The 24,710-nt window shown below is 42.9% G+C and overlaps 1 protein-coding gene across 5 annotated transcripts in view; it reads right to left on the reverse strand.

Moving 5' to 3' along the window:
- Window positions 1-24,710, reverse strand: part of Med15 (mediator complex subunit 15) — a 74,558-nt gene that overhangs the window by 23,030 nt on the left and 26,818 nt on the right. For 3 of the 5 annotated variants that reach the window (XM_031363300.1, XM_031363295.1, XM_031363296.1), the window contains exons 3-6: window positions 11,946-11,997; window positions 9,516-9,545; window positions 6,895-7,107; window positions 845-1,095 (exon numbers count right to left, since the gene is read on the reverse strand). In XM_031363300.1, the coding sequence (XP_031219160.1) occupies window positions 845-1,095; window positions 6,895-7,107; window positions 9,516-9,545; window positions 11,946-11,997 (546 nt within the window). The remainder of the gene's footprint in view (window positions 1-844; window positions 1,096-6,894; window positions 7,108-9,515; window positions 9,546-11,945; window positions 11,998-24,710) is intronic. The other 2 variants (XM_031363299.1, XM_031363298.1) reach the window with 1 other exon arrangement.

A 24,710-nucleotide genomic window follows, 5' to 3' on the forward strand; every position in this document is an offset into this window, starting at 1 on the left:
GTGGTCAGAGCTATGACCCTCATGAGGATGGGCTATAAGGAACACATGCAAAGCTAAAGATCAGCAGCTAGCATGGGAAAAGGAGATTCCAAACCAGAGGAGGCCAAAAGATGGAGGAAGTTTCCTTGGGCTTTTTTTCTTCAATCAACACTTGCTAGAAAAATGGATGTGAACATGTCTAGATTCTGCTTGCAAAACACAGGAGGATCAAACAACTTCTGACCATCAGCACTTCTAGTGTGGCATACGACTGCCCTACTAGTAATTTTTGATTTTGACACCAAGTAAAAAACAAAGGAGGACCTGGGTGGTGGTGGCACACGTCTTTAATCCCAGCACTTGGGAGGCAGAGACAGGCAGATTTCTGAGTTCGAGGCCAGCCTGGTCTACAGAGTGAGTCCCAGGACTACACAGAGAAACCCTGTCTCAAAAAAAAAAAAAAAAAAAAAAAAAAAAAAAAAAAAAAAAAAAAAAAAAAAAAAAAAAAAAAAAAAAAAAAAAAAAAAAAAAAAGAAAAAGAAACAAAAGAGGAGTTGTATGTGTCCTCAAAAGAATGTGCCAGGAGCACAACTCAAGCATCCCGAGTCTTAGAGTATTTGCCTCCCTTATTTGTACTGACCTGCTACATATAGAGAGGGTCTGCGCTACAGAATCAAGAGACCACCTGAGAGCCCTTCCTGCTAAGCTAGGATCTACTCAGCCCATTCTGAGAGGGAGGGGGAGAGGGAGCCCAAGGAGAAGGGCTAGCTTTGCCTTGTACCTAATACCTTGGGTGACACTTGTTCCCAGGCTCAAGGACTATAGGACTAAGGCCCAGTATAGTAGTGACAAGAGAACTTGGTACCTGTTGTTGCTGGCTTTGATGATGCAACTTAATCAGGTGCTGCTGCTGCTGCTGTTGTTGCTGGAGCTGCTGCTGCTGCACTACTGCTTGGAACTGTTGCTGCATGGCATTCTGTTGTGCCTGGAACTGCTGTTGCTGCTGTTGCTGCTGTTGCTGTTGCTGCTGCAGTGCTGCCTGCTGTTGCTGGAACTGCTGCTGCTGCTGCTGTTGTTGTTGCTGCTGCAATGCCACTTGTTGGAGCTGCAGCTGAGCTGGAGAGGGCATCCAGACTTAGGCTGTGCCACCTTGCAGGTGTCCCAGAGCAACATGACAAGGGAGGCAGCAACAGCCATTGCCTACTGACAAAGCTATCTCTGGCGGCTAAACACAGTACTAGAGGGAGACAGGTCAAGCAGGAAGAGTTGTTTGTGCTGATTGTGGAATTTACCATCATGAATTACTCTCTAACAATCAAATAGAAAAGGGCTATGTGAGTCTTTTGGATAGGCCAAAGGTACCCAGCCTCTGGAAAGCAGTGATATACTGTTATCTAAGGGTATGGCTATCTGAGCACTGCACACAGCAGCATCAGAGAGCATGTATGAACTCCCTTTGCTTGGATAGCATCTATGAAGTACACTCAGACTGTGGAAGGGTACTAGCTTCATTGGCATTTTTATTGCTAAATGACATTCTACTGTACTCCCACATTTGATCTATTCACTCATCAGTTGATAAACATTTGAGCTACTTCCATGCTTGAGCTACCGTGGTGACAATGTTCTAGAATGAATTAGGATGACAGCTGTAAACTTGAGAACATACAAAAAAACCACTAATAGTGAGGTGAGTTTTGAATGAGCAAACTATGTTAATAATAACTGTATTTAAATAAAGGTAATAGAAAAAATAGCAGAACTCTTTTGTATATTTAGCCCAGTGATAACACTGTTTAAAATTACAAGATCACAACCAGATCTGGATGGGTTCAGTCACCATCATTGTGAGACACTCAACAGTTCCAACACAAGTACCCCTTGGCCTCCCCTTAGCACCTCACCTGAGGTCTCAGAGCATCAACTCCCAGAAGTTCTATTCTGACTCCCTCACACACTCTGTGGCATGTATACTCTCCCCCCAAATAAATAAAGATAATTTTTTAAAAATATGCTATAGAATCAAGAGTCCACCTGAGAGGCCTTCTTCTTAAGCTAGGATCTATCTTTCCCACCTTTTGGGCAGCCCAAGGAGGGCTACTTAGCCTTGCACCTAACACCTTGGCTGACAGATAAAAAAAAAATTATAAACACACATAGACATACACACACACTAAAACTTTGCCTCAAAAATTCAAAAAACCAAATTTTACAGACACATACACACACATACATGTATGAACGTGTATATATATATATTTTATATTTATATATAAAATTTTTTTTGAGACAAGATTTTTCACTGTATAGCCCTGGCTACCTTGAACTTGATCTGTAGACCAGGCTAGCCTCACACTCAGGGAGATCCACCTGCCTATGCCTCTCAAGTACTGAGAATAAAATCGTGCACCCACAACTGCCCAGCAAAAATATAATTTTAAAAAAGGCAAGTATGAACTCTCGGTGATTGGCATTTGCCCATCCATATGAGCTTCTGATAACCCAGGTGCAGTGGTGGTGACATCAGTAGTTCCTTCCCTCTATTTGCCAAAGGGTTTACCACAGTATGGATACGTCCTAGCATGACTGTTTACACGGTGCAAGATCTGTAGGGACAGCACATTCAGGCTATTATAAATAAAACTATGAAGGTTTGCACATGGAGTTTTCACATAAAAGTTCATTCTTCTGTGATAAATGCCCCCAAAAGTGTAGCAGTTGAGCAATAGGCTTCATTTTTATATATGATATCTGTGTTATCTGTATTTATGTATGCCACATATGCATAGGTACCCACCGATGACAGAAAACACCACTAGATTCCCTGAATTTAGAGTTGTAGGTGATTATGAGCCACCCAGTGTGGTTGCTTAATAACTAAATTCAGGTCCTCTGGAAGAATAGGAAGCACCCTTATCTGGTAAGCCAGATTTCTAGTCTGTATGCCTAACTTTTAATGGTTTATTAATTTTTTATTCTATGTGTATGGATGCTTTTCTTGAATGTATGTCTGTAAACATCATGTTTGCAGTGTCCACAGGCAGAAGAGGGCCCTTAGACCCAGAGCTACAGATAGTTATGAACCACCATAGGGGTGCTGGGAACTATATCCAGATCCTCTGCAAACGCAACAATGGCTCTTAACCACTGAGCCATCGCTCCAGCTCCCGCAGGCTTCATTTTCAAAGAACCATTTTACTTACATTCTCATGTGAAATACATGAATGACTGTCTCTCCATCACTAACACTGTTGTCACAATTTCTTTTAGCCACTGTTGGTAGGTTTGAGAACTCTTAAATTTATCTTTATGTGTTTCAGACTTCTAACTCTGATACTCAGAAAAAATGTGGACCACAATACTCTGAAATTACTGAGGCTTATTTCATGGTTATATTTATAAGCATTTACTCCATCCTATACTTTAATTAAGTTATTCATTACATCATTAAAATCTTTTCTAATACATGGCTCAGTAGTTAAGAATATGTGTTCTTATTTGGTTTAGTTGTGGCAGCTCACAACTGTCAATAACTCCAGTTGAAGGAGATCTGATGCCACCTTCTGTATTTCACAGGCAGAAGGTGGTACATATATGGTACACAAATATACATGCAGGCAAACACTCAAACATATAAGAAAACTAAAACATATTTTCTAATGAACCAATTTTTGTCTACTTAATTAGTCATTACCTATGGCACTTAGGTAATTGTCTAATACATCTTTACCATCTACTTTCATACTTTTCTGGGTTTTACACTAGAGGCATGTCTCTTAAAATGTAATAGAACTTACTATTCAGTCTGACCTAAGTTTAATCCCCAGAACCCACATTTTGGAGAGAACTGTCTATAAGTTGTCCTCTGACATTTACATGAGTGCCATTATATACATATTCCCATCAAGTAAATTTAAAAAGTTAAAAAAATATATTAATAAGCTTTGCATTTTTAATTATATGTAATAAGTTGAAAATTATTCATAAAACAATAGAAATAATTCATAAATCATGTTCATCTTTTATAGAAAATCTAAGGGCTGGAAGAGATGGCTTAGCAGTTCAGAGAGCTCAACTGCTCTTCAGAGGACTCAGGTTCAGTTCCCAGCACCTGTTGTGGCCAGCTCACAACAGTTATAACTCCATTTCCCGGGAATCCAATGCCCTCTTCTGGTCTCTATGAACATACACGCATATGCGCGCATACATCTAGACACACACAAACAAACAAAACAAATATTTAATAAAAGCAACCTAAACTCATTTCATTATGATTACTTATACTTTCAACTCAGATTTACCTTTTTGTCATCTGCCCTCCTCTATAAGTTGAAAATGCAGGACATGCACACTAGACAGGTAAGCTTACCACTGAGCTACATCCCAAGCCTTTCTCTTTCATTTTGCTAAGCTTCTGCTTTTCTGTTGTTTTAAAGATTTACTTTAATTGTGTGTGCACAGGGTGGGGTTATACATATAGGTGTTTGCACAATCAGAGGCATTGGACCCCTGGAACTGGAGTTACAGGTAGTTGTAAGCCAGTCCACAGAACTTGTGCCTCTGCAAGAGCAGCACCTGTTTTTAACTGCTGAGCCATCCTTCCAGCCTCTGCTTTTCTGAATTTCAAGGGTCTATTGGATAAGTGTACTGAACTTTTTCTATTGTTTTATGAATAATTTTCAACTTATTACATATAATTGTTAATATACTTTAAAATTTTTTTATATTTATTTAATCGGGGACACATATATACAATGGCACACATGTAAAGGTCAGAAGACAATTTATAGAAGACAGTTCTCTCCAAAATGTGGTCTCTGGGGATTAAACTCAGGTTACTGAACTTAGTAGTAAGTTCTTCTTACCAATACTTTAATTTACTTTCCAAATTTACCTCCCCCTCACAGTGCTGGGGACTGAACCCAGGGCCCTGATGACTTTAGGGGTTTCTAACACTGAGCTGAGCAGCAGACTATATTCCTGGCACAATCTCTGGCCCAGGCTCTGACCTTACAGTGACACTAGTTGAAGAACTGAACTTGGCTAAATACATAGAAGTGCTTGCAGAAGGCATAGGGAAGACAGCAGGTGGCCACTGGTACCTTCTGCAGGTGGATCTAGGTAGCAAGGGCCAAGGGCAGAAAAGGAAAGTAGCTGTCAGAGAGTACGACAGGATGTAGAAGTGGAGTAGAGCCACCCAATAGACCAGCCCTGGATGCTGACAACAGGATGTGGGCCAAAGTCAGATGGAGAGAGGATACTGTCAGGAAACCATAGCCTCTCTACTGAATGTCTGGAAAATCATTTACTTAAGATAAATTCTTAGGAGTGAATTAGAAGACAAATCATATGAGCACTCCAAGCCCAACACTCTAAAGCAATCTCCTACTGTAAAACAGTCAGCACTCAGGAGGCAGAGGCAGCAGCACTGAGCAAGTTTAAGGCCAACCTGATTTTACATGGCAGTTCCAGGCCACCCAAGAGACTTTGCCACAAACCAACCAACCAACCAACCCACCCACTCATGTAGCTGAGTATAACCTAAGTCCCAGCCAGGACAACTGCATGAAGAAATCAGGGCAGGTAATACAGAGAGGTATAATTGTAATGAGAATTTTGGTTTCTTTAAAAAAAACACAGAAATACTATGGGAATATGTTTTCACTTTGATCTCAGGTGTAGGATATGGGGCTGCTTCAGACTGTCCACAACAGCTGACTACGGTTTGCCTTGTGTTCTAGCAGAGGTATGATTTTGCTAGCTGCAGATAGTTTTTCCAAGCATATGATGTCTGGAATCCAGGAGACTTTTCAGAGCATACATACATGCTAGACCTCCATAGGTGGCTGGGTAGCTGCTGGTTGGATGCTGTTGGTTGCTATTTGTCAAGTCATGTGTACAATGAGAAGAAATTAGATATCCTGATGATGAAGATCAAACTTGCACCAAGGAACTCAATGCCCCTCATCAGCAGGAAGTAGTCTAAGTTGGCCCCTTTCCTACCCCTGATTTTTTTCTGGGATTTCTTTCTCCTCTCTCTCACCTCTATCCTTCTTTTTCTCTTACTTAGTGTTAGGGGGCTGAAAAAGAGGGGTGGGAAAGGGTAGAAGAAAAAAGAACCAACAAAGTAGCCAAAAGTTTGGCTATAAGTGAGGAGGGCAAAGCACCTCTTTCAAGACAGAGGGGCCCAATAGAGGAATGACTGACTGCAGTGCACAGCCAAGACTGACCATGGATAGAAGCTGTAGATACCATAACCTCAAGGCACACCACGAGAGCACAGAGTACAAACACATCACTTATTTGTGTCCATGAACCTTAACAAATAATTCCTATTTTACTGATAAAACACACCTGCTGGTAGGGATGGCATACTCCTTTAACCCAGCACTCGGGAGGCAGAGGCAGGCATATCTCTGAGTCCAAGACCAGCCTGGTTGGTCTATGGTTTCAGGACAGCCAGCGCTACAGAGAAACCCTGTCTCTAAAAACCAGAACCAGGCTGGGCGGTGGTGGCGCATGCCTTTAATCCCAGCACTTGGGAGGCAGAGGCAGGTGGATTTCTGAGTTCGAGGCCAGCCTGGTCTACAGAGTGAGTTCCAGGACAGCCAGGGCTATACAGAGAAACCCTGTCTCGAAAAACCAAAACCAAAACAAAACAAAACAAAAAAACCCAAAAAAACAAAAAAACAGAACCAAAACAACCCCAAGCAAAGAAAAAGCCCACAAGTTTCCAAATAACCAAGCTTCTCCTCAGCATCACTAGCAGGCAGGTCAGCACTACTCCTCTGAACTTAGAGAAGGCTTAAAGCATTCCCCTACATACCTGCTGTGGGCTCCTTGACACTTTTCTCATTAACACGGAGAGCACAAAAATAGCATGCAGTGTCACCTGCTAAGGAGTGTAGTACTCACTCTGTGGAGTTGCTGTAGACACCACAGCCATGCCATGAGGGGCCATTCCAGAGGTTCCAGGGGGTGGCTGCCCGGAGAGGGGCAACGGTTGTCCCATAGCGCCAAGGCCACCCATCCCACCCAGGGACTGTCCTGGGCCCCGAGGAGGCATGCCAATCCCAGCTGCTCCTGGGGTGGGTCCACCAGTAAGGCTCTGCAGTGCATTCATGGGGTCTGTGGGAACACAAGGGCACAGTGTCTTGAGGAAAGGAACCCAAACTGGGTAATGGCTCCCAGGACATAGAGGATCCCCCTCCCCTTATGTGCTTGACCCATTCATATTCTTAAACAAGTAGGAGTCAGAGGCCTGAAATTTCCCAAATGTCTGGGGCCAAGACTTGGAACTGCTGGAACATGAGGCTCAGTATCAGAGAGCATACTCCATGTTTCAGTCCACCCTGTGTTGGTGTCCTAATGTGGATTACAATGGAGCCCTGTGATGTGCATAGCTGTACTGAAGATGGGCTGAGCCCTCAAGCTCAACCAGCAACCAGACTCTTCTTTGTCCAGCTCTCCTACGGAGTAAGCCCATAACAGACTTCTAGAGACACCAAAGTATGAGCCCTTCTTCCCAGCAGGCAGAAACAAGTGGCTAGATTAGAGAAGCAGAGGGCAAAGGCAGACACTCCCTAGGGAGAGCACAAGTAGGCTCCATGCAGCATTTTTGCAGCTGGGTCTCTACAGAACAGCACTGAAGTAGAAATGTCTGGTTTCTTTAGAGACTCAGTTGTATCATATGATGCTTTTCTGGAAACTGTCTTATAAGAGGATATTTTCTTGAGGCAGACACTTGGGAGGATGCATGATGTTTATAAGTATAACCCAATAGACAATGAAGGGCACTCTTGCATTGGTTCACCTTGCAACGCTTTGCTGGTCTTCACTGACCATTGCTTGTCATGACTTAATATAGAACTTCTGTGGCATTCCACCTGCTTCTTGCCATTTCCATGGACTCCTGCCAATTTGGCTGAGCCTTGTGTTTTCTTCTGGATTGAGTCATTGCTATTGATTTGTGTTAGGTGCCTGTGGACTGGACTGGATGTCCACTACTGATTTGTGTTTGATGTTTTGGACTGGCCTGCTGATATTCTGACAACGAAGATTGGTATCTCACCCCAGAGAACTACTTCTAAACAGGGCCACATCCTTTAAACCACCTTTATCCTATAAACCATCTTTCTCTTCTACCTTTAGTTTGTCGACTAGAAAGAAGGCTGAAGTGTTTAAGAACCCTTATTAACATAGATTTTGAAAATCTAAGCCTACACATCACTCTAACACAGATCTGAGGCCAGAAGCAGAGCAGGTAAAGGAGTATGGGAAGGCTCCACAGAGTGCTAAGGGGCAAAGCCATGCCCACTAAGCTTCAGGATAGCAGTTGTAGGTCAGTGAGCAATGCCACAACCAAGGACAAGGAGTCAGATGCCATCATCACAGTAGTCTAAATTCACAGCAATTACCTATAGACAGGTATCACCTGGCTGGTCATCTGGCCATAGAATTGGGTCGTGCCCAATGAGCTTGTGCTCCAATACTACAGAGGCCAGGCATTCACCAGGCTATATGCATTTGACCAGTCCTGGGCTAGGGAGCTATAAATAGGCTTAGGCACTTATAGCTCCTGGCCGAGAGTAGGCCACATAGCCACACAGTCTATGATGCTACTTTTTTTTTTTTTGATGGTAGTGGTTCTGCAGACAAGAGCTCAGTACCCTGAACATGATAGGCAAGCACTCTCTTGTAGAACCTCACACCCTTTCTGACAGGCTGAAGATCAGCTGGCCAGAGTAGATCAGCAAACCCCATGATGGCAGCTCAGAAAGCAAAGCCCAGGGTTCAATTCAATGGACACAATTTCCCTTATATGATAAACCTTGAATTTAAAATAGAAAGATTTCTGAACTCATAAACAATTTTTAGATTTAAGAAAGTGAAAATGTTGGGTAGTGGTTGTGCACGCCTTTAATCCCAGCACTCAGGAGGCAGTGGCAGGTGGATCTTGAGTTCAAGGCCAATCTGGACTACAGGGCGAGTTCTAGGACAGTCAGGGCTACACAGAAAAACCAAAACAACAAAAAGAAAGTGAGTACAGTTGGCTATAGTGGGTCATGTCTTTTGACCCAGCACCTGGGAGGCATAGGAGATAGATCTCTATTGATTTGAGGCCAGCTTGATCAATGTAGAGTTCCAGGACAGCCAGGGATACATAGAGAGAACCTGTCTCAAAACACTTGCCCTCCTCCCCCAAAAGAGAGAAACAGAGAAAGTGAATTCCCACAGCTGTTATCTGTGACAGATTACTATGGGTTATTAACTATGCCACAGTGGTTCTCCTAGGTAATGTAGCAAAGCCTTCTGAATAAGACAGGACAGAAAAGCACTGGGTTGACTTCAGCCAGAAAGAAAACAAAGGGTAGATCAGAGGCTGGGAAACAGCTCATTAGTGCCACCTCACCTGAGATCTTTTGATATCTCCTGTCCAATAAGTGGCTGACTCATGCACACAGGCACACACTATCTCATTTCTGCCACACCATACTGGAGGTTGGAAATAACTGTATCTCAAAAGGAAGACTTACCACTGACAGAAGCTTGGGATTTCTTGTTATCTACAGAGAAACACAAACACAAAACCCCAATGTAAACAGTTTTGCATGAACACACATTTTCCCTGGGTAGGCCAGTTGTGCAGGTACCTGACCAGAGGTCATTTTCTAAAACTAAGCTGACCTTACATAGAAACAAGGTCAACAGAATCTAGAGCCTCAATCCCAAGGAGCCACTAGTTACCCCAATAACTAGAGAGGAGAAACCTATCCCCAGCACTGTTGCATACAAAGGGAGTCTGGAAGCAGAGTGGGCAAAGAAAACTTGGGGTCCATCTCAGTGAGCTGTGCCCAAGGCTAGCACACCCTGAGCTTGGAGACTCTGAGCTGTTCCTTCCTTTCAGGACTCAGATCCTGAATCAGAAACAGGAGTGACAGGAATCCCTGCTGGTGCTAAAAGCAAAGCTCTGAGAACTCAAGCATCTCAACTTTCAGGTCACTCTATTGTGATATTATCCCATTTTCTAGGTGAGGGAACCTACAAGTTGTTATCTAAAGTTGCTCAAGGCTGGGAACCTTGTCTCCCAGAAAGAGTACCCAAACAACTGGTGGTCCAGAGCCTCTTACTTAGTCCCTCCACATGAGCCTGTGGGCTGTGTGTATCTCAGGCCACCATCCTAAAGAGCTGGGCATGGAAATCCATGCCAGGAGATCCAGCTAACTGTTCTATAGACTCTTAAGTCTTTCTCTTCCCCTACATGTCCTAAGTTCTTGTGGAGTCTACCTTGCTGGCCATTCTGGTAAAAACTTAAGTGTGGAATTGGACTGGAGAGACAGTTCAACAGTTGTGCTGGCTAGTTTTATGTTAACTTGACACAGAAGTTATAGTCATTTTGTTTTGTTTTGGGAGAAGGAACCTCAATTGAGAAAATGTCCCCAATTAGACTGGCCTGTGGGCAAACCAGTGATGCCATTTTCTTGATTGATGATTAATGTGGAAGGGTCCACCTCACTGTGCACAGGGCTACCCCTGAGCTGGTGGTCCCGGGTGCTTTAAGACAGCAGACAGCAGGCTAAGCCAGTCATGAGAGCCAGCCAGTAAACAGGACTCATCTATGGCTTCTGCTTTAGTTCCTGCCCTGATGTTCTAAGTGATGACGTTACCTGGAACTGTAAGACAGAATAATGCTCTCCTCCCCAAGTTACTTTTGGTCAGTAGACACTGACTATGACAGTATTTAAGTACATGAATTGCTCTTTTTCTCTATTTTGGGACATGATCTCACTGTGTATTTTGGGCTGGCCTCAAACTCACAGAAATCCTTTTGCCTCTGTCTTTGCCTCTGCCTCCTGGAATGCTGGGACTTAAGGCCTGAGCCACCATACCTGGCTAAGAATGCATTCTCCTTGCAGCAGATCAGAGTTTGGTTCCCAACACCTATATCTGGCAGCTCACAATTGACTGTAGTTCCAACTCAAGGAGCCCTGCTGCCTCTGGGCTCCATGGGCACCTGCACTCACATGCGTATACCCACCCCCCTAGACACACACACATAATTTAATAAATAATAAAACAATCTTTTCTAAAAGGCCGTGTAGAGTAATTATCACTGAGCCTTCATGTAGAATTCACAATGTCCTCCCTTGCTCTCAGTGGTCTGACACTGAAGCTGTGACTGCAACAACCACCTACATTCTGTCCCCAAACCATTCAGGAATTAGGATGGTCCCATCAAGATAAGCCTGTATAGTGCTAATACAACAGGGAGGAGCACTATCAACTGGAACTCAGTGCTCACTAACTCTGATATACCTCTGCCTAATATAAGTGTGCCAAGAATCTTGTCCCAGAAGGTTATGGCAACTCACATCTGAAAAGCCAGGGAACTGCTTGCCAGTTAACAGCACAACAACAGTGCCCACTGAATCAGAGGAGTCAAGAGTTGAGGTAGGGGACCCTCAGCACAGCAAAGAGAGGAACAGGGACTCAGGAACTGACTTTAAAAACTTCCAGTTTCATAGAAACACACAGTTCAGGCCTCCTAGGATTAATAAAATCAACTTTTAGGGAATAAAACCCGTTACAAGGTAAACTGCTTACTTAAGAACTCCTCAGGGCTGGAGAGAAGGCTCAGAGGTTAAGAGCACTGACTGCTCTTCCAAAGGCCCTGAGTTCAATTCCCAGCAACCACATGGTGGCTCACAACCATTTGTAATGGGATCTAATGCTCTCCTTAGCAAAGGAGATGGAATGGATAAGTGAGAACAGCAGCCCACCCACTTTCAATCACTTTGAGTCTCACATTTGAGGCTTAGGAAGATGGGGAATCCTGAAGCAATGAGAGAAACATGCAATGTTCCAACTCAGGTGCTGAGGTCTACCTTGAGAGTTCCTACTACACAGCCACAAAACAGGCTTGTCAAAGCAACCACAATTATTCTCAAATAAAAACTCTTACTTACGAATATCTCGGAAATGGATAATGAGTCGGGCCACAAGGGAAAGATATTCATCCTAAAAGTAAAAACAGAAATACTTTAATCCCAAATGGAGAAGCAAAGACAAGTTGACTCTCCCTTGCCATCCTTTGATAGCCCAGCCATCCAGCTGAGTTTCATCCTTCCAGCCTTGGCCTCTGAAACTGCCTGAGATGACCACAGTCACTCACTCCCACTGGTTTCCTCTGGAATCCATCTCTCATAGGGGAGCTGTCAATGATTTTCCCTCTCAGAGACACAAATTAAGAAGGATGTAGAGGGCTTCCACCCTAATGTACAGAGCACTTCAGCTATGAAAGTCCCCTCTAGTAGGTACATAAATGCCAGGGGCCGTGCAGCCACAAAGGTATCTCCTGCAGGAGGATCTAATTGAAGACTGCCTGAGAGACCAAAAATTGCTGATACAGGCAATGCCAGCCAATAGGGAACTGCTGTTCAGAAGAGATGCTTTTTTAGGACCTAGATGGAGGCACAGATGGGGGATATTAAAGGAACTTGCAGCAGGGTTCAGATGAGTTTGCTGCAGCATTTCTCACCCGCTCCCAGAATCAGTGTCAGAGTCTGTGTTGTTGATTCCATGCCACCTCACCCCCAACCCCCAAGGGCAGTTAGGGTCAGGCAGTGAGTATCCAGGGCACAGGCAGCACCTTTTTATTACAAGGCAGTCAATGTGTAGTGTCCAAAGCCTCAGCCCAAGGTCACAAGTGTACATTATTGGTATGTTAGTGCTTTTGCTTTCTATGACAAGATTGTGGTAGTCTTTCCCCTGACGATAAGACAGGTATGCACACACAAATCTGCATGAGTGTTCCAAAAGAGAGATATGGTCCTTACTTCTTCTCCAAGGCTCTCTAAAACTTCCAGGATGACTGAGAATGCTCTTCTGTTAGTTGCACAGATGAGAGAGAGCGCAAACCCATCTCAGACGTGACAGATGAAGACCACTGCCTGAACAGGCCCTCTCTCTGTGCTGTCCCATTCCAGAAACTGCACAGTGGGGCTTACTCCTGTGACTGTCTTCTGTTTATGTTAAGGACACTCACTCCAGTGTTGTAGGGAAATCACTACTATGAGTCTATACTGAGGCCAACAATAAGATGCTTGGCTTACAATCCCATGTTATTCATCTTTCCCTGTACTAAAATACCCTCAGGATCTACTGTTCTCCAGTATGACTGCTCTCCAAAGTCATCTTGGGACTGATAAGATTACAAAGAAAAGACAGAAGATGAAGATGGACTGAGCGAGTATGCAAACCTTAGGACTATCTACAGCTGCTATTTATCTTGAATAGACTCCGTTTCTCAGTTTCCCAGCTAAAGGAATCAGCACAGAGTAAGAAGAGGAAGCCAGGGAAATCTATCATTAAGGGGTAGGGTCAGAGTCAGAAAGGAGGCACAGCTGGAAGAGAGGGACATGGAAGAAGTTCTGTCAACAAGAGTTTCTGGGTGCATTTCCAATGCCTCATCAATTTCTGACTGAAAAGGCAATGGTGAACAAAATCCCCACAAACAGAGGTCTGCCGAGGCTTAGTATCCAAAGTATTATCTTGTGGTGAATGGGAAACAAGGAATGTTTGGGGCCGGAGAATCAGGAATGGAAATGATTGCCAAGGTCCAGTGAAAGAGAACCCTAGAGCCAGGCAAGTGCTTTTTGTTAAAGGCCAGTACTATCTTCTCATGTTATCTTGAAAGTAATTTGGCAGTTTTTTTTTTTCCTACTGCCATGAAAGACATGACTGGAAGGAGTAGGTTCCAGAAGGAATGACCTATGTTTACTTAGAGCCGGGACACAATAGACAAAGCATAGAAGCATGTCCCCATAGTCTTTTCCACACATAGGCTGGGACAAAAGAATAAAAAAGCCTGATTCCTAGAGCCAAGTGGGTAGACACAGCATGTTGAGATGCCCAGCACCACACTCCTGGCCTACAGTATGACAGCCTTAATTAAGGTGCAATTCAGCTCTATAGACCAGGAGAGAGGAATGTGACACAGAAAGCAATCAGTTACAGGCAGAATACATTACATGCATCTCCCAGGGACTGGGCATCTAGGACCATGCTGGGGCTGTGTATGGGCAAGCTACCTTGGAGACTTTTCACAGGAGACCTCAGCTATTGTCACTGAGCTCTTGACTCCAAGGCCTGGCTGCCTTTTGTTCCTTAACTGCTCACCTTCAGTTGTAGGCATTGGTGGCCTAACTGACCTTCTCATAGGTGTGAGCATTCCCAGCCTCTGTTTCTTCATCTCCAAAGTCCTCACAACTTCCAGGATGGCTGAGAAAAGAGGCTGAGGGCTATCTCTACTCTACTGCTCATCAGCAAAATTTGGTATGTCCAGGTTATGCCCAAGGCTAGATATTATTAGACTATAAACAACAAAGCCAGAACCTGAGTACACATACTCAAAAGATACAAAGTACTAGGCCGAGGTATAGTGTCAAACTTACAGACTTTCAAAAATGCCCATCAGTCCTGTAGAAAGGACAAACAGCAGTGGCCTAGAACAAGCTCCCATAAGAAATCAGAGGGGAAATGCCAATATCGCCCACCACTCTACATCACATGCTACTGTGAGTAAAAGACCCAAGGAACCTGAATATAGTTATGAAAATCTGTACAAGAAATACTCAAAGGTAGACCAAGTCACAGGAAAGTATCAAGTATCAGGAATCAGGCAGGAAATACCTTTGCCAAACATATCACATTACTGGTTTGCACTCAGAAAGCACGTCAAGTTTTCATATCTGAGAAGATGAAACCAAAAGAAACACTCAAAACTCAACAGAAACAAATGAGTATCAAGTTGTTGGCAGAATAGAAAAGAAAAATCTTGGGCTGGAAAGAAGAAAAAAATAAAACAGAAACAAAACCGAAACTGCATCTGTTCTCAGTAGAAAGAATACGGGCACAGACAAAGCTGCAAAAGCATCTTAAGTTCAACACGGATTACATTTGGTCACTAGTGCAAACTATGTGCCAATGATAGGAGAAGGCTAGGCACTCATATTATCCTAAAACATACATGGTCCAAGATGACAGACACTTTAAAATAACTCTGTAGGGTAATCTCAACTGAAAACATCAGAGAGGAAAATATGGTGTTTCATGGTTCTGTTCACAAGATGAAAAAGCATGAAGCAGGGCAGAAGAGTGAGTTCAAGATGAGACTGGACTACTAAATGAGACCCTATTAAGAAAAGAAGGGCCAATTGGAGCAAGCGGGGTCCACAGGAGGGAGCAGAGGTCCTAAAGTCAATTCCTAACAATCAGATGAAGGCTCACAACCATCTGTACAACTACAGTGTGTGCTCATATGCATAAAATAAATAAATAAATCTTAAAAAAGAGAGAGAGAGAGAGAGAGAGAGAGAGAGAGAGAGAGAGAGAGAGAGAGAGAGATGGCTCAGAGGGTAAGACCCTGCTCTTCCGAAGGTCCTGAGTTCAGATCCCAGCAACCACATGGTGGCTCACAACTACCGTGATGAGATCTGACATCCTCTCTGGTGTGTCTGAAGACAGCTACAGTGAATCACGCCGAGGCAAACCGGGCTGGAGTGGAGCGGGCAGGCCATCCTGAGCTCAATTCCCAGCAACCACATGATGGCTCATGGCCATCTGAACAGCTACAGTATACTCATACACATAAAATAAATAAGTCTTTAAAAAAAAAAAAGGAAACTAAGGAAAGGTAACAAAACTAAACTAGCCAACTACAAACAAGAGAAATGAAGGTCAAGCCCCCAAGAAAAAGCCATGGGACTCGCACCAAAGCCTCTGGTCTGCAGTCATTGATTATGCCAGCCACAGAAAACTAGTAATTCATCATTAGTCTGGCCATTACAAATCTTATCAAAATGCATACAAAATGAAGTTGTTTTTTTTGAGACAGGGTCTCTCTGTGTAGCTTTGACTGTCTTGGAACTCACTCTGTAGTCCAGGCTGGTCTTAGACTCAGAGATCCACCTGCCTCTGCCTCCTAAATGCTGGGATTAAATGTGTACAGCACTACCACCCAAATGCAGTTCAAAATGCTCAAAATGCAGTTCTTTGTGACTGTTCTACTTCACATACAGGCTGTCTATCATGTTATTAAGACTCACATTGTGGGGCTGGCGAGATGGCTCAGCAGGTAAGAGCACTGACTGCTCTTCCGAAGGTCCTGAGTTTGGATCCCAGCAACCACATGGTGGCTCACAACCACCCATAATGAGATCTGACACTCTCTTCTGGTGCAGCTGAAGACAGCTACAGTGTATTACAGCGGAGCCAGCGGGGCTGGAGCCAGTGGGGCCATCCTGAGTTCAGTTCCCAGTAGCCACATGATGGCTCATGGCCATCTGTACAGCTACAGTGTACTCATACACATAAAATAAATAAGTAAATCTTTAAAAAAAAATAAAGTACCTACAACCAAAATGTACCAACTCAGAGTTTTATACAAATGTTGATGAGTTATGTATCATAAATAGAAATGTTGATACATCCTTAATTTGTGCAATGTTGTCTGAAGAGATTAAGTTATCAATTAAAAAGAAGATTCACATTGTGTTAGCATGAACATTTCTTTTTTTGGGGGTGGGGTGTTCGAGACAGGGTTTCTCTGTATAGTTCTGGCTGTCCTGGAGCTCACTCTGTAGACCAGGCTGAACTCGAACTCAGAAATCCACCTGCCTCTGCCTCCCAAGTGCTGGGATTAGGTGTGTACCACCACTGCCCAGAAGCATGAACATTTCATACTTTATAAGGTCAAACAATGTTGCTAGATATGGACACATTCTGTTTATCCACACATCAGTTCATAGGCATTTGAGTTCTATTTTGGGCTTTAAAAAGTTATTGGTTTGTGTATGGGTATTTTGCCTGCATGTATGTCTGTGCACCATGTGCGTGCAGTGCCCAAGGTGCCTACAAGTGCATCAGATGCCCTGGAATTGGAGTTACCAGTGTTGTGAGCCACCAGTTGGATACTGGGAATGGAGCCCTGGTCCTCGGGAAGAGCAGACAATGCTCTCGAGCAATGAGCCATCTCTCCAGCCCCCCCACTTTTGGCTTTTATCAATGATAACATGGACATATCAGTACAAGTTTTTAATGGACATGATGCATTTATGTTAAATAATACCTAGGAGTGCATACAAAGAGTGGGCCATTATTCTTTGAGAAATCACTACAGTCCTTTCCATAGCAGCTGCACCATTTTACACTCCTCCCAGCAATGGATGAGGGCTCTGCTTTCTCTATACTTTGTTAACACTGCTTCTTGTCTTTTTTAGTTTTTAATGGGGATCTTGTAATATTACTTTGTTTGTCTCAAGTTATTGTTCTGCCAGGGTCTCACCATCTCAGAATCCTTGACTGGCCTTGAATTTGTGGCACTCCTCCTGACTCAGTCTCCCGAGTGCTAAGTTCTAAGAGTATGTCATTATGCCTATTCCTCAAAGTGTCTATTTTTTAAATTTATTATATTATGTGTACATGTGTGTATCTATGATATGTGTGAGCACCTTGTGTCTCTACATACATGTGAGGGTCAGAGGACAACTTTTACAAGCTGGTTCTCTTGCACTGCTTTTACCAGCCATCTTACTAGCATTAACCATTAGTGGTGAATATCCCTTCATGTGCACTTTGGTCATTTTATACCTTCTTTTGAGAAATATCTATTCAAATCCTTTGCCTATTTTTAGTATTGTTTATATAAACTAGAGTCAGTCCTCATCAAATATTATTCATATTTTCTCCTATATCAGTTGTTGTTCTTTCACTCTTTTGATGTGTCCTATAATCCACAAAAAGTCTGCATTTTGATTTGATTGTATGTGGGTGGACATGGTACAGACATGCAAGTAGAGGTCAGAGGATTAAAGGTGCGCATTACCGTGCCAGCTTTATTATCTTAACTTAATTATCTTATTAAGTTATTATCTTAACTTTATTATCTTAATTTATGTTAACAATATACATTATATAGAGAACCTAATGAATAAACTTTAGAATTGTTAACTCTAAAATTGTCTTCTATTCATGGAATCCTTTGTCCTGTATTAATATTCTTCACAGGTTAAAAACAGAAAACTGGCAAGGTAACTCAGTGGTCAAGCACTTGCCTAGCATGTAAATGATCCTAGGTTCAATCCTCAATATGGGGGAGCAGGACAAATAGACTGTTTTAAATTATTGTTACCTTGCCTCCTATTATTACTCTCTAAGTCCCAAAAGAACCTATAATATCTCTGATTTTATTTTTAATTATGTGTATATATGAAGGGTGGTGCACCTGAGTGCAGTGTCAGCTGAAGCCAGAAGAGGGTGTTGTCTTCCTGGAGCTATAGTTAACAGGTGGTTGGAGCTGCCTGATGTGGATGCTGGAAACTGAACTCAGATCTTTAGCAGGAGCATTACTATGATCTCAGTCATTGAGCTCTTTCTTAAAACCCTTATTTTACATTGTCTCTGTATGTTTATGTATACACAAGCACAGATGCTCATGGCTCAAGCCAGATGAGAATATGAGATCACCTGGAACTGGAGTTATAGGCAGTTGTGAGCCACTCAATATGCAGGTTGGGAACTGAACTCAGGTCCTCTGCTGCTGGACCATCTCTCAAGCCCTTTCTGCTTTTTTTTTTTTTTTTTTTTTTTTTGAGAAAGAGAGAGACAGAGAGAGAAAGGGGAAGGGGGACGCCTTCTATGTAGCCCTGATTCACCTGAAACTCACTACAAAGAATTTTTATTTTGAAACAGTCTATGTAGTCCTGGCTGGCTGTCCTGGATTTCACTCTGTACACTTCAAACTCATAGACTGCCTGACTTTGCCTCCTGAATGCTGGAATTGAAAGTAAGTTTCAGTGAATTTCAGGTGAATCAGGGCTACATAGAAGGTGTCCCCCCCACCCCCGTCTCTCTCAAAAAAAAGAGAGAAAGTGTGTTCCACCAGGCGGTGGTGGCGCAAGCCTTTAATCCCAGAACTTGGGAGGCAGAGGCAGGCGGATTTCTGAGTTGGAGGCCAGCCTGGTCTACAGAGTGAGTTCCAGGACAGCCAGGGCTACACAGAGAAACCCTGTCTTGAAAAACAAACAAAAAAAGTGTGTTCCACTTATGACTGGTACTTTTTTATTATTATAATTTTTTAAATGTAAGATTATTTTGACTTAGAGTATTTAAATTAAGGGAGTCTTGCTTTTTCAGGTAGTTGAAGAGAAGTCTGAAACTTTCTATAAATGCTGTTATTTGAATTGGTTTCTTTTTGGATCTCTGAGTTCAAGGCCAGCCTGGTCTACAGGGCTAGTTCTAGAACAGCCAGGGCTACACAGGGAAACCCTGTCTCAAGGGAGTGAGTGGGTGGGGGAGTCTGAATTTATGACCTTGGTCTATGAAGGAAATGTAGGCATAAATCCTTGTGGTCTTGAGCTAGATAACAGCTTCTGTTTATTACATAGCCAAGAGTAACTGAACTTCTTTTAAAAGCATGATAGATATTTTATTATCTTTAAAGATAATTTATCCAATTCATAATTTCTGAATATAGTATAAGCCATGGAATGAGCTGGTGTATTTTAGTAAAATAAATGTTCAGATAGAATAAAAACATTTCTTTTTTTTATAGTGTTTTTTTACTTTTTGTTTTTCTTGTTTTAAGATTTATTTATTTCATATATGTGAGTACACTGTCACTGTCTTCAGACACACCAGAAGAGGGCATCTGATCCCATTACAGATAGTTGCGAGCCACCTTGTGGTTGCTGGGAATTGAACCTCTGGAAGAGCAGTCAGTGCTCTTAACCACTGAGCCATCTCTCCAGCCCAAAACATTTCTAACGAAACAATTGGGTTTTTTTGTTTGTTTGCTTGTTTTTGTTTTTGTTTTGTTTTTTTTTTTTGAGACAGGGTTTCTCTGTGTAGCCCTGGCTGTCCTGGAACTCACTCTGTAGACCAGGCTGGCCTCAAACTCAAAAATCCGCCTGCCTCTGCCTCCCAAGTGCTGGGATTAAAGGTGTGCGCCACCACCACCCAGCCTAATGAAACAATTGTTAAATTCATTGTAAAGAGAAATATTAATGTTTAGAATGTGTGGTCAAAGGAAATTGGAAGGAATAAATTGGATTTAGCAAGAGAACAGTACCTGCATCAAAAGAGTTAACTAGTTTAATTCTAGCATGTGATAGATTCCCTGTCTTTTATGTTCTTTCTACTATGTGAGTTCCTGAGAGCAAACTCAGATCATCAGGCCTGGCAGCAAATGTCCTTACCTACTAAACCATCTCAATGGCCACAACGAGCTAATTTTTGTACACTGAGTGAAGTTAAGGTCTAAATCAGTATCTTATATATATGGCAATCCAGTTGTCACAGCACAATTTGCTAAAAGGGCCTCTCTTCTACATGGAATTCTTTTGACATCCATGTCAATAAAATAATACTAAATATAAGAACTTATATCTGAATTAGTTTGAGGCTAGCCTAATATGAGAATCTGCCTCAAAATAAACAAGGTCAGTGTGGTGGTGCATGCCTTTAATCCCAGTGCTTAGGAGGTAGAGGTAGGGCCAGCCCAGTCTACATGGTGAGTTCCAGTACAGCCAAAGCTATGTAGAGACTTGTCTCAAACAAACAAACAAACAAACAAGACTAGACAGCAAAACAAAAACCAAAACCAAAACTCCACAAATCTTTTCATGTGGTTCACACCTAACCTAGACCTGGTTTTCTCAGCTCTTACACAGAGTATTTCCAGTGCCTCAAATCTGGGCAAGTTAAGTGGAATAGCGAAAGATACATTCAAATGGGACAGGTAGCTGAACAGACAGAGTCTTGTTCTCTAGACTATGTGTGCTACAGTCCTGCTATGCACTCCTAATGCCTTCTCATTCAATGAATGCCAACCCTGTCCCCCTGCAAGGCAGGCCAGAGTCTATGAAGCTTTCATTACTAACATGGCCCATCACCCCAGATCTCAACTGTATTTTCTCCCTTAACCTCCTTTAGAGAGAGAGGAGTCCAACTCACAGGTATTAAGGACACCAGGGATAAGTGGGACTGAATACTTTGTGCTTTGGTAGATGGAAGATAATAAGAGACATGGCTAAGACTATCAGCTCTGACACTCAAACCCCTCAGTCACTCCCTACTCTCCACTAGCCTGGGTAGGGAATTAGAATCTTTGAGTCCATCTGTAACTACTTATGATAGTTAATATTGATAAGACCAGGAATCACCAAAGAGACACACCTGTGCACAGGTTTATGAGTGCTTATCTAGATTAGGTTAACTGAAGTAGGAAGAATCATTCGAGCTGTAGGGAGTACTTCCTTGGGCTAGTGTCCTAGCTAGTGCCAGCACCTGCAGCGTCCTGACTGGAGCTGCAATGTGCCTTATGCTCCTGCTGCCATGACACTCTGGTTATGCTGGTCTGTATTCCCTTCAACTGTAAAGTGAAATAAACCCTTTCTTCCAGAAGTTGCTTCTTGTAAGGTATTTTGTCACAGCATCAAGATAAGTAACTAATTTACCAGTTCACAGGGCTAAGTGGGGAATCAGGTGGGCTCAAATATTTTAAGTACTCATGATATGGACTTATCATGCACATCATTTTAGAGTCTGTAAATGAATCATGAAATGTGAAGTCAGAAAATGTCAGTATTAGGAGAGCTTTACACACAAGCCCACACAGTGGAGGCCTGTTCCAACCACCAACCAAAAGTTTGGTACATACTTCCAGACAAGAACATTCGTGGTTCTCCTTGCCATGAGTCTATACTGGACAGTCAGAGTACTTAATGAAATCCTGGCTTCCTTCAGATGGTGGATGCTTCTGAACCTGCATGTTTGTCAGGATTTCAAGGAAAGATCATTCCCTTCTTCCACAACTAGTGATACTGTAGAACTCTCCTACAATAATAGGCACCTACCTCCATGGAGAAGAGCAGGTAAAAAGAGGGCAATCAGATGTCAGTGCTCAAACACACTGTCTAGAAAAACTATAGACATTTCCAGGCATGGGGGCATATGCCTTCAATCCCAGCACTTGGGAGGCAGAAGCAGCTGGTGAGTAAGAGCATCTGTGAGTTTCAGGCTAGTCCCTGTCTCAAAACAAAACAAAACAAAACAAATACAGACTGGCCAACACTGCTCTTAACAATCTGTTCTCTTCCAGTTAGTCAGGGCCTCCTTGTGGACATGGAGTTAGAGACAGCTTCAAAAGAAATCATCAAGGCACTACTTATAACAGTCGACAGGCTGTGACTCAAAGACAAAGCAGAGTGAACTGCACTGGTGAGAGGCTGACCTCTAGCACCTCCTTTGGTATCTACAGCCTATTCATCAGCCGCTGGAAAGCTCTGAGATGGCTAGTGTTTGTGGTGGGTATGCAACAGTCACTGTACTCCCTGATCCAAACAGGCTACTGATCATACCAAAAGGCAGAGACAGCTTCTCTCTGAACCTCCTGCACTGGCCTTAAACATCTGGTATCCAAATAATGTTCTAGGACTTCTGAAGACTAGACGCTTCCATCTCTTTCCTCCAGAAACACAAACACAGTGATATAATGAGGTCTCAGCTATGTCACTAGTGACACTGTAAAAGTCACATAGGTTAAAGGAACAAAAAATCATGAGTGAAGCCTTTAATGGACCTTCCAGCCCAGACAAACCCCTAAAGCAGACACAAGAAGTCAGGAGTAAGACCAGAAGTGCCCAGCTAGGAAACCCCAACCATCCCAACTCCAGACCCACTGAATCAGGAGACCTAAAGGGTTATTCCTTTAAGCCATTAAGTTTTAGATTGGTATAAGCAAGCTAAACCAACAAAATTTACATTTTGGAAATAAATGATTCAAGTCAGGTTTTTGTTGTTGTTGTCGTCTGGTCCTGGCTATATATCCGCACCCCCACCTCCCAGCCCCAGCACACATACAGCATCTTATTACGTAGCTCCAGCTTCCTATGTAGTCCAAAGTGGCCTCAGACACACAGAAACCCACCTACCTCTGTCTCCCAAGTGCTAAGATTAAAGGTGTGCACCATTACACCTGACTTCAATTAAGTCTTTACCAAAATTCCTTTAATTGTAGCGTATGACTTTAATCCCAGAACTCAGGAGACAGGCAAACAGATTTCTAGAAGTTTGAGGCCAGCCTGCTCTACATAGGAAGTTCCAAGCAATGAGGGTTACATAGAGAAACCATATCTCAAAAACAAAAGAAAAGTCATAATAGGGCTAGAGATATACCTCAGTGATAGAGTACTTTGCCCGAGTACCTGGCAACAGAAGTAACATCCCCCGCCCCCCACAGACACACCATAGACCTAAACAATAAAAACATCTCATCTCCCAGATATTTGCAAATTATAAGATCTAGGTATCCAAATATATAAAAAACTACTAAAAAGATCAACAACTCAATCAAAAAGTAACCAAAGGGTAAAAATAGACATTTTACCACAGAATGTTTACAAATGGCTGAAAAGCACTACGGAGACGAGTGACATCATCATTATGCAGACAAACAGCAATCAGAAGCACTGGTGACCACTTGTCACACACAGACATAGCAAAGACAATGGTGATTGTTGGGGGTAACAGCCTTATGTGGCTGGTAGATGTCACACAGCTTAGAGGACAAACCTACTCCATCTTGGGACTGGCCTCTATCTTTAAAAAAAAGAGCCTGAGAACTTGACCTGAAGCTGAACCCAATCAAGCTGCACCCAAGTACCAGGAAGGACCCCATGGCTTGTCCTTGCCCTAGCCCCAGAGTTACCACCTAGCTACTTCCTAGCAACAGCCAATCAAGATTAGTTTGATTGTTTGTTTTAGACGTATTTTCAGACCTTTTGTGATTGTTCGTCGTTTTGCTTCAGAGCACCCACCTGTTAGCTTCCAGTAGTTACTCAACTGGATGCTTGCCAGGCTGAAATCCCCTCTATTGCTCACCATTTCCTATAAATCCTTGTCCCACTGAGGGATCGGGGCTGCACCCACCCATCCTGCTGTGTCAGGTTGGTGGTGAGTGAGCAGAGCTTGAATAAAAGAGACCCTAGTGTGTCTACTTCACAATCGGCTCCTTTGCGGTCTTTTGGGGCTTGTGAACTGGCACAACATAGCTATTCCAGTTTAGAAACTCAAACCCCAAGTATGTACAGAGTTTTTGTTTTCCCAAGAGAAATGGAATAAATCTTAAAAACAAACAAACAAACAAACTAGTAGATGAAGCCAGGTGGTAGCATATGCCTTTAATCCCAGCACTCAGGAAGCAGAGGCAGGCAGATCTTGGAGTTCGAGGCCAGCCTGGTCTACAGAATGAGTTCCAGAACAGCCTGGGCTACATGAGACAAAACCACTACCACCACCAACAATAACAACAAAACCCCCTAGTATATGAATATTTAAAATAAGTCATTATTCATGATAGCCCCAAAAGGAAAACCACTCAAATGAAACCTGATTCACCAATACACAGAAAATGATACAGCCGTCCAAGATGGAATTTAACTCAACAAAGAGAGAGATAAGGGATGGTCACAGAGGCATACACCTTTAATACAGAAGTAGGTGATCTCTGTTGAGGCCAGCCTAGTCTATATCATGAAATCTTGCCTTGAAAAGAAGAAAAAAGCCAGGCAGTGGTGGTGCACGCCTTTAATCCCAGCACTTGGAAGGCAGAGGTAGGCGGATTTCTGAGTTCGAGGCCAGCCTGCTCTACAGAGTGAGTTCCAGGACAGCCA

Source organism: Mastomys coucha, unplaced genomic scaffold (assembly GCF_008632895.1).
Source record: "Mastomys coucha isolate ucsf_1 unplaced genomic scaffold, UCSF_Mcou_1 pScaffold12, whole genome shotgun sequence".
In the NCBI taxonomy this organism is placed as follows: Eukaryota; Metazoa; Chordata; class Mammalia; order Rodentia; family Muridae; genus Mastomys; species Mastomys coucha.